The following is a 10,699-nucleotide window of genomic DNA, read 5'->3' on the forward strand; positions in this document are numbered from 1 at the left end:
GGTAAAAGATGCCCAGCAATTAGAAATAATGATCATTCTAAGAGTCACAACACAACCCAAGGTTACTTCCAGGAATAAATTCTGTTTTGCTGATAAGGCTTGTTAATTCTTTGTATTTCCCTGAGGATTTTCACTAGGGGATAAAAGAGCTGAGAAATTTTGCCATAGGGTAAAGGGACTTAATCTCTTGGGCCTCCATGTTGTCCTGACAGTCCTAGATACTCTACCTGTTTTGGAGATATAGTCCATGCTCCACTGCTCTACCTCAGAGACCTATCTTTGAAAGACCCTGGGGACAAAGGAGGAGAAAATAAAGCTGGTATGCACAATATCTGCTCAGCTTATAGCAGCTGGCTTCAGAACAGATCTAGCCTGTGAAGGAGAATAGAATGCTTTCTACAAAAACCAACAAAATAGAAAGTAGAGTCACACGACACACCTTGTTTATAATTATTACTATAATGAATTTACAAAAAAAATACAGGCAACTGTGTTAAATTATTGTACATGTCTGGGGGGCAGGGCTGGCTGTGGAGGATGGGGACCTGGCCCTGGGCCCCTTATTTAAGAGATTAAGGGAGAGGAAGAAAAAGCCCTACCAACCAGGCACAGCCCTAGCTCCTCATTAAGTGGCTTTCATTGAGCAAATGAAAAGTATCAACCCTTTCCAATCCAGGGTAAGCAGAGAAGTAAGAGGATGGGGGCAGCAGTTCATTTAAGTGCTTTGCAGGGGAGATAAAGGAACCTCCATCGTCCTAATCCTGTTTAACCCTTTGCTCTGAGACTAAAGGACTTAACCCTGGACCAAGAGCACCTTAGTACCAGGATGATAGATCTCCCTATTAACCCTGCACTAGGGAATCCCAGCCCTAGGCAGAAAGAATGGTGAAGCAAAGGAGACAAAAATGCCTTAGCCAAGACTCTCGGTTGCTGTTTGGTTCAATGAAAAGAAAGGTGAATGGCTTAAATCTGACCAAGGGAGACCAGAAGCAAAAATATGCTCACACTTTGGCCTCTCTCACTTCCTTCCCTAGAAGTTAGTCATGCAATCTTCCAGGTACCCTTGCTCTAAGCTGGGCCCTGCAATGGGAAGGGAAATGAAGATAAAGGGGATAGTGGGGTATATGGACTTTAAGGGAAAGCAGTCCCCACAACTGTCCACAAGTAGATGACCACAGGCTACTTTGATCCTAGCTAAGGGTGGCAACCCAGAACAAACCAAATCCTTCCCTAATTCCTATGTTCCAATTCAAGGACCCCATCTACCCAGCTGAAAAGTAGAAATAGGTACAGGAGAAGAGGGGAAATAGGGAATTAGCTACACCACCCACCGGGGGGGGTGCTGGGCATGCAGGGGGGCCCTAAGCCTGGACCAGAAAGGGTTAAACACAACAATCTCCTTTTCTTTCCACCCCCTCCCATACACACCACCCACTCTCGGCACTAGAAGGTTTTTCGATGGATTGCCCGGGCTCCGTCTTCCTCGTACTCCTTTTTGGATACCCACATCTTCTTAAAGGTGTCCAGTGAAGCCAATATAGAGCCACTGTGGAGGAGAGAATGCTGTCACTAGAGATTTATAGTGATCTAATTCTATTAGTCTTTCAGAAGAAGTCAGTTCCCTTCCCCTCATCCTATAAGGTGGAATCACTCTTTCCATCTCCCATCTGAAGGTGGCTTGGTTGATTAGTCACCTGTTATTAGGTCTGAACCCCAGCCTCCTTCACTCAGCCCTGGAATCTTACCCTATCCATGTGGAGTACAGCCGTTCCTGAGGTGCTGAAATCTAGAAGGAGCAAAAACTGTCAAGACAACAATCATCATCCCACATCTGTCCATCCCCCTCCTACAGCACTATTTGCCAGATGTGGAAACTATCACTCATTTCATTCATATAATAATGAGTAAAGTGTGTGTAGATGTATAAGGAAGATTGGCAATTCTGAATATGTGGATGTTATTGGAAGGAGAATGGGTTCAGAAACCACAGCTCTCTTTGCCAAAGCAGACAAGTAAATACCCACAATCTTACCTTAATTTTTACATCTTTTGGGGCAAGTTTCTTTACTTCACTCAGTAATCGATCACCAAAGCCTGAAAACATCAAAAACCTATTACTAGGAACCCATTTCTTTCCTCATCCACCCTGTCATGATCCTTCTAGTTCTGTTTCCTCTTCACTGCCTACTAAGATGCAACGGTAAAAATTAGATTTTTTTTTTTTTTTGAGGCTGGGGTTAAGTGACTTGCCCAGAGTCACACAGCTAGGAAGTGTTAAGTGTCTGAGACCAGATTTGAACTCGGGTCCTCCTGAAATTAATTGTTTTAGAGGGAAGGCAAAGGTCAGTTAATACCTAGCCTGATGAGAAACAGAATAAAACTCAATCCTAAGTGACATTCTGCATCAATTCCTGGCCCTTGCTGATCTATCACAGTTACACAGAAAACCTTGAAGGCACCTTCAGGAAATGGGACTCAGTTACAGTTTTAATAAGCAGAACAACTCAGAACTTGGGTTTTCCAGCTACCAATGTGCGTAGAGTCTGATCCTCTAGCCTACATAGAGTACCTTTGAAGAGTGTTGAACCTCCTGAGAGAACAATGTTGGCAAAAAGTGTGCGGCGAAGGTCCATGTCTGACTTGTGGATGGCGAAGGCTAGTACCTCGTGGAGACCTTCACTCTCATCCCCCACCAGATCGGGTTGGAACAGCAGCTCAGGGGCCCGGAACCGTGCTGGCCCAACCTTCATGACAGGTAAATGAGGTAGGTAGGAGGACCCTCAACCTTGAGGTAGGAAGGACCCCAAAAGATCCCTCAGCTTTTCCCCTGAGTCTCAGGGTACCTTCCATTCACAAGGCACAGCCTTCACAGCCCCAAGCAATGCCTTTCCTAACCCCAGAGACAATATTTGCTTTTCCAACCCCACGTTCAAAACTTGTGACTTACATCAAGTGTACTACCATCAGGCAGGGTGTACTGCACCTTCTCTGTCTCCAGAGCCTCATCCTTCTGTGGGTTGATAGACAAGTAGCAGGCTCTCTGTGGGTAAGCATGAACACAAGGGTCTCAGGAAGGATGCTATAAAAACATCACCAACAGCTCTTCTTTCCCATTTCCAGCTCCTCCTAGTCTCAGGGAAAGCCCCACCTCAAACCCTCCTGTCACCTCATCCCTCATTTCTGCTACATTTACCTTCACCACTAAGTTACCTCTTTGATAGTTCGGACAACTTCAAATTCAGCTGAGGTATGAAAATCAGCTCCTTCCTTTCTCAGAAGCAGTCGAAGGTAACGGGAGACATCACGACCAGCAATGTCCACCCGCATGATGGAATGTGGCATGGCGAAACCCTCATAGATAGGCACAGCATGTGTTACCCCATCCCCTGAATCCAAAACCACGCCAGTTGTTCTTCCTGTTGCATACCTGTAGCCAAAACAAATCCCTACCCAATCTCAGCTACCCAGGGCCTCCCTAGATTTCTAGCAGCAAGTTTCCATGTAGTCACAGTAGTAATAACAATAACAATAAATAACATTTATAGAAAACTGTACACCTTACAAAGCACTTTACATATATAATCTCATTTGATCCTTGCAACAATCCTATAATACAGGTGCTATTATAATTCTCATTTTATAGATGAGGAAACTGAGGCAGAGGTTAAGTGACATGGCCATGGTCACTCAACTAAATAACCAAGTAGGATTTATACTTCAGCCTTCTTGACTTCATGCCTAGCAATCTATCCATTAAGCCACCAGTTGTCTCTAGGCACCTAATAAATATTTGTTTAATTGACAACGCATATAGGTTGAAGAGGCACATAACTATCTTTTTCAAGTTATATTTTACTTTTTTAAAATCTAAATTTAATGTTAAAACAGAAAAAATATACACAAAACAAAAAAAGATTATATATGAAATCATAAATCCCTATGACTTATGATTTTTTTAGAAGTACATAATAAATTCAATGTTACTATTGAGGCTGTCCTTGTCTGTTTCCTTTGATTCTCTTCCATTCATTAAAATTTTTTTTTCAACGATCCTCTCTTTATCATTAGCTCTCTCCTACAAATCTCCCTCCTAGTGAAAATAATATGCAAATCAAAAAGAAAAGTTTTGATACCAATAAGCATAGACAAGCCAAACAAATCCACTCATTGGTAATATCCAAAAGTGTATGGCCTATTCTATAACAAACTTATTCTTCAAAGAATATTTAAAATGTGGCTGGCTCTGGAGTGAAATCCAATAATTGAATACCACATAATTAGTGGGTCATAACACAGAACTCCAATTTTAAGAAAAACAAAGAACTAAGTCTATATATTAGGATTCAGGAAAATATACTTACAAGCTAAGCACAGCCTGCATAGAAATGAACAAGGCTGGCACATTGAAGGTCTCAAAGAACACTTCAGCTGCCTTCTCTCGGTTCTTACTTGGATTGAGTGGAGCCTCCGTTAGAAGAACAGGGTGCTGGGACCAATGAAAAGTTAGGGTCACTCACAAGTTATTAAATTACCAAGTATATAATCATTTTAGACAGCCATGTCCCTTGCTAACCTCCTCAAAACTCACTAAATAGTAGCAGCCCAGCCTGCCCCCTTCCCAATATTATGATCCAGTAATTTAACAGTAGTTAACACTTTCAAAGACACCCTGTTCTGCATCTCTAGACACCTGATTTAGAAAATATTGGTCTGTATATAGTTGAGAAGGGGAAGAGATGACAAGTTTCATCAAAGCAACTTGAGAAGTTGGGAAACAACAGCTAAAGGATGAAACAAAAGGGGAGGAGATGATACACAGCAAATTGAAGGACAGTGTTACACCTCCTCAGAGAAGGTCTGCAGCTGGTCCTTGGAGTACACATACTGCCAGATTCGTTCCATATCATTCCAGTCCTTTACCACACCATGCTCCATAGGGTAGCGTATGGCCAGTAATCCCCGGTGTTCCTAGGGAAGAAATGCAAGAAAAGCAAGACCCATGAGAATAAACCCTGAATGGTCTTAAATGATCTTTCCAAAAAAATGCAAGGATTCTTGCATTCTCCCTAAACTGTATCCTTCTCTCAATAAAATCATTATCAAGCTATGACTTATTTAATGTCTCAATGCATTCTGGTCAGCATGATGCTTTGCATCTATTATGTACTTAATAAATAATATATTTGCTCTATGGAGGAAAGAAATAGCAGATAGAGAATGACATGGCACTATGCTGAGTGACATGAAAAGTAATTTCTAAAAGACAGAAAATCTATATCCATCACTCTTATTTCATGAATGGGAAAAACTGATACAGAGTGGAAAGTCATACTATACAATGAGTGAAGTGATGAAGCAAGGAAAAAAATTCAGGAATTCAATGCTCTACCTATAAAATAATGGTTAGTCTGCATATAATCTAGTGCTCTGAATTTCTAGCCACTGCTACTTAGATGTGATAACCCCAAATCATGGGAAAAAACAGGGTAAGGTCAAAGGATTTTACCTCTGCTTTAGGGCCAATGAAGAGATCCCCTTCCAGAGCCCCTGCCATTACACGTATATGCTTTGGACGCCCAACACTGCAAGAACAAATGTATTAAATGGGAGTTAGGAAGTGGAAGGTAAGGAATATATAACTTGAATAAGGCAGTCCGTTCCCAGGGAAATCAAAAGATCTAAAGCAGGGGTTCTTAATTTTTTTTTCTGTCAGAGACACCTTTGGCAGTCTATTGAAGGTTTTGGAACCCTTACATTTATCTTTTGGGGAAATGATAAATTTCAGTTAGAGGTTAGTGAAAATAAATATGTAATTTTTTTTTTTAACCAAGCAGATTTACTCCCCCGAAATCTATCCAGACTCCTTGAGGATGCTTGAGCTCCAAATAAAGAACCTCTATAGTCTAGATAATGACAATTCCACATGGGTATAAAGCAGAGGTTAGAACACTGCTCAATAAGAGTTAAGATCTATTATGGAAAAATTGAAAGTTCAAGGAAAGAGAAAGCCATTCACAGTTAATATCAGACCCTTTTTGTGCTCTTTCTTTCCCATCTCTTCCCAAAAGTCATACAGACACTCAGTTCATAGGAATTCCAATCCTTTAACTCCAGCTTGGGCCCTGGCATCAAATCAGCCTTCTGCAGGCACAATGACTCAGCCCATGCAGTATATACCAGAGTCATGGGCAGCTGTAAATTGAAGGGGTATAGAGTGCCAGGAAGTAGAGTCTAAAAATTATAGGACATGCTCATCTCATGAACCCTTCCCTCATGGAGTCATCTTTGTTACATCCCACTGCCACACCCTGGAATAAAAACAACACCCTGAAAAGAGATTCAGGTTCTCCTATATCAACAACATTGAGGGCTTAAAAAAGAACTAGAAGTTCATTAGATCTCCTATATTGGCCTTAAAACAGAAAACAAGTCTAAACACTGCTTATGATTCTTATAGAAATGCTACTTTAACACCTCAGAGCTCTTGTGAAAGAATAATGGCATAGACATGCAAGAAAACAGCAAACAAAGCAAAGTGAAAAAGGGTCTGGGGGATTTGCTGAATGACACTTACTAGTTTGGAAAACAGTATTTAGGAATCTGATCTCCAGCAAAGCCAGCCTTGATTGCCCCAGAACCCTGTAAGGAAAAACAATGCTCAGCTCCATATAATCACAGCACCATGAAATACAAGAGGGATTTAAACATAGGAAATCTAGATAAAAAGTCAGGGAAAACAGAACAAAAAGAGAGAGAGACAGAGAGAGAGAGAGACAGCAACCTCACTGCCGGCCAAACTCCTAACCCTGTTCCAGGAACAAGTAAGCCACAGCACAAATTCTCACTGTGTCCCCCTCCTCCAAATAGAAAAGAGAAACACTCATTATGCAATTCTAGATCCAGAGCTGGAAGGAATGACAGGTCAGTTACTCCAATCTTCCTCCTTTTGCTAATGAAAAAACTCAAGGAGGGGAATTGATTTGTTCAAAGTCACAAAGTTGGCATTTGAAGTGAGATTTGACTCCCTGACTCCAGCACTCTTCTCAAGAGACCACACTCCCCCAACAAATTACGGGTTGGAGACAGGGTCTCCCAGGTCAGGTGATTAGATTCACTAGGAGAACAGGCCTCATTTCTCAAGTGACTTCCACCCAGGAGAGTTCAATGAAGAAGATAAAATAATAGTTTGCTTTTTAACTAGACCAATTACTTCCCTAGGATGGGGAACTGTCAACCTGGAAATGCCTTCTACCAATGTAGGGTACTTGCTCTGCAGTCTCAGTGAGTTGCCTGGATATCAGGAAGGTTAAATGATTTGATCAATATGTATGAGATAGAACTTGAACCTGGCTCTTGGTGTCCCACACCACACAGCCCCTTAGCTCATAATCATAAAATACTTAGGTCTACAAAACAATCTTAAAATAACCTCATCTGTACACACTAACCAGCTGGCCTACTGGGCCCTCTAATTCTCCCAATTCTGAATCTATGAATTCTGTGAGGTCATAAATTTAGTTCAGGTTAAAGCCTGGCCTAAAGAGTCATCTTTCAAGAAATGAATTGATCCTCATTATCCCCTAATCAAAGGCTTAACAAGAGCCATGATACTTAACTTCAAATCTCTTATTAAGCAATGTCAAGTGTGCTTCATGCTAGGCCACATCTATCAAATCAATCACCATACATTTATTAAATGCCTACTGTATGCCACATACTGTTCTAGAGACATAAATAAAGTACTAGAAAAGCCAGGTTCAGGTCTTCATCTGACCCCAACAGAAATCCAATTCAGTGGTCACTTGGGGAAACAGGTTTCAGTTCAGAGGAATGAGTCTATAAAAGGAATAACCTAAATTCCTAATCAGAGTACAGAGAAAGGGCAAGAGTTCTGTTGAACCACTGAGGACTGTCACGGTAGAGTTAAAATATACAGTAACAGAAATCACAAATTTAAAGCTAGAAGATGTCATCAAGTCTAACCCCATCCTTTTACAGACATGGAAACAGGCCTACACAGATTAAGTAACATACAGGTAGTATGTGGCAAAGGAAAATCAAAACCAAGTTGTCTGACTTCAAATGTAGCCCTCTCTAAGCCACAAGGCCACCAGTTCTGTAAATGAGATTCAACCTTTATTTTGATTCAAAAATGCAGAACCTCATTCTGAGAAGTTAAGCCATAGGATTATCAGAGCACCAAATATGCCAAGCCAAGATCCTTGCTTCTGGGGTTTCAAATAAAATTACACTCCAATTACCCCGGCATGAAGCCTGGGGTGGCTGACCCTGATCATTGCATCCATGGCTTTCTTGTGCAACACTGCAAAGACACAGGGATTCACAAATTTGATCACTAGCTCAAGAAGGGATAACTCGCACCTTCTCAAAGGGAGCACAACTGTGGCCTGCTGCCCTCCTGGAAGACTACTCTTAGTATCCTTGGTTTGGTCTGCTTTTAGAAGTTATTCTAACTCTGTATCACCAGCATCCATCATCAGGATGGTGACTGACGGGGCTAAATCCGTAAGACACCCTTGGCTTGGCACACATGTTAAACGAACAGTAAAACTGGATCATTTGGTCCACCTTCCTCACTTTCCCAAGGACAGAGGCCAAAAGAGGCAAAGCATTTTGTCTGAAGTTATACAAGCGGCGACCAGAGCCAGGATTCCCTCCCGCCCGTCCTTGGTGCTCTTTGCTGCGCTCTGTGCTCTAAGATCGCACCAGGAGTGCCAGATCTGGAGCCCAAAGCCCTGCGAAGTCACATCAGACACCGGGATCGAGGAGAAGGGGGCGACAATGACACGGCCAAGATCACACAGTAAAGGGCTGTACTGATCAAACCCAAGCTCCCGGAGCCCGAGCTCCACCTGGTTTCCTCATTTTTAGCTCGGAGGGCTCAGTCTCCACTGCCGCCCTCACCGCCACCTCCACCTTCACATGCACGCAGCGCATTTCGCAGGCGCAGACTAGCCGCTGCTCGAGGAGGAGGCAGGGAGGCACGATGCTGCCCGGAGCCGGCCAGTGTCCCTGCAGGAGAGGGGGAGGCCGGAGCTCCAGCTCTGGGTGGACACTCGAGGAGAATCCCGGCGTGGGTTCTGCGCGTGCGCCCCGTCAGAGCTGTCACATCGCCCCGGCCAGGGGGGACAGGGGAGAGTGGACTGGGGAGGGGGCCAAGCTGGGGTAAGGACTGGGGCGCAGCAGGGTGGGGCGGGGCGGGGCGCGCCAGGAGTCGAGGCTCTCTCTTCGGCACCGGCCCCGCCCGCGTGCCGCCTGCCCCTGGGGGGCGGGGCGCGCGCCCCCGGCCGCCCGCCCGTCCTCGCGTCCCCGCGCCCGCCAGCCCGTCCTCGCGCCCGCCCCAGGTCTCACATTGTCGATCACAACGGGCTGGTTAGCGATGATGTCGTAGGACTCCATGGCCAGGCCGGCCCGGGCTGGCTGGCTGGAGGGCGAAACCGATGGCCCGACGAGCGGGATGGGCAGCAGCGGAGGAGGCAGCGGCGGCAGCGGCTTCCAGACAGGGCGCCGCCCCCCCCCCCCTCCCCGCTTCGCCTCCCACAGGCTCAGCCTACCCTGAGCGCCTGGCCTAGGTCCCCGGTTCGGGTCCTGTAGCCAATCATTGTTCTGACCTGGCTGAATGACGGGTTAGAGGCACTTAGCTGGAAGGGGAAAAGGGAGGGACCAATCGGTGACAGCAAACCAATCAAATTGGGTTTTCGAGAGAGGGCGTTGCTCTTTCATGGTAGATTGCGCGGCGCCGGGGATGATGTCATGGCTCAGATCTTAAAGAGAACCAAAGCTAAGGAGCAGAGCCTTTAGCAGACGGGGCGAGCTTCTTGGGGTGTCCAGCAAGGTATTGCGTTCCTAGCCTCAGGCGCCATGCTCCGCTTCCAATAAAGGCAGAAACTAAATAGGAAAAAAATTAAGAAAGGAGAGCTGCACTCCTCTCCAATCTGCCGTCCTCAGGTCCTGCCCGCTGGGCCGGCGTGATGTGTAACCGAGGGGTGAGAGTCTCTGGTTCTGGAGCCACACGTCCTTCGTTTGAGCCTCAGATTTGCTCTTTAGAGTATCTTGTGACCTTGAGCAAGCAACGGACAAGCACACTCCATGGACTTTTCTCATAAAAAGAAAGGACGGACTAAGATGACGCTGACCCCTCTTCCTGATCTAATCTCCAAAGGAATATTCCAGCTGTTTTTGTCCTCAAAATTCTTTCCTTCCTTGATGCCCTTTGACAGGACTTTGGTCTCTCAAAGGCTAAGACCACTGAAAGAAATTTCGGACTCTAGGACAATACCGGTGACTTGAGAAGTCTTCAGAAGTGAAGTACTAATAATCAAAAAGTAGTGGTTAGAACAATGTAGCAGAAACTAGACATAGACTCATAGCCCACATGTACCAAGATAAATTCCAAATAGGTAATAGTAACTAAGGTCTATACACTGTTTTAATATTTGCAAAGTGCTTTACAATTATCTCGTTTCATCTTCACAACAATTCTGTGAAGCAGATGCTCTTATTTCCCCCATTTTACAGATGAAGAAACTGAGGTAGGCAGCGATTAAATGACTTGCCCAGGGTCATGGAGATAAGTGTTTGGAGCTGGATTTGAATTCCATTCTTGTTGACTTCAAGTTCAGTATTCTATCCACTAGGGTACCCAGCTGCCTGTTGAAATATATATACACACACACAA

At 44.4% G+C, this 10,699-nt stretch overlaps 1 protein-coding gene across 1 annotated transcript; it reads right to left on the reverse strand.

Moving 5' to 3' along the window:
• Positions 1-440: 440 nt before the first annotated feature.
• Positions 441-9,607, reverse strand: ACTR1B (actin related protein 1B). The gene is made up of 11 exons (XM_074288431.1): positions 9,373-9,607; positions 6,575-6,639; positions 5,507-5,582; positions 4,843-4,968; positions 4,362-4,486; positions 3,211-3,427; positions 2,948-3,040; positions 2,570-2,744; positions 2,033-2,094; positions 1,746-1,786; positions 441-1,546 (listed from the first exon to the last, which is right to left on the reverse strand). Exons 1-11 carry the CDS (start codon positions 9,418-9,420, stop codon positions 1,444-1,446), a joined length of 1,131 nt encoding a protein of 376 aa, XP_074144532.1. The 5' UTR covers positions 9,421-9,607; the 3' UTR covers positions 441-1,443.
• Positions 9,608-10,699: the final 1,092 nt, after the last annotated feature.

The sequence above is a fragment of the Sminthopsis crassicaudata genome, chromosome 2, assembly GCF_048593235.1.
Source record: "Sminthopsis crassicaudata isolate SCR6 chromosome 2, ASM4859323v1, whole genome shotgun sequence".
NCBI lineage: Eukaryota > Metazoa > Chordata > Mammalia > Dasyuromorphia > Dasyuridae > Sminthopsis > Sminthopsis crassicaudata.

Coding starts and splice junctions, on each gene's coding strand:
- ACTR1B (XM_074288431.1), bottom strand. CDS start 9,420: ATGGAGTCCTACGACATCATCGCTAACCAGCCCGTTGTGATCGACAAT. Junction 5,583..6,574: donor AAATACTGTTTTCCAAACTA/GTAAGTGTCATT, acceptor TTGTTCTTGCAG/TGTTGGGCGTCCAAAGCATA. Junction 1,787..2,032: donor CAAAAGATGTAAAAATTAAG/GTAAGATTGTGG, acceptor TGCTCCTTCTAG/ATTTCAGCACCTCAGGAACG.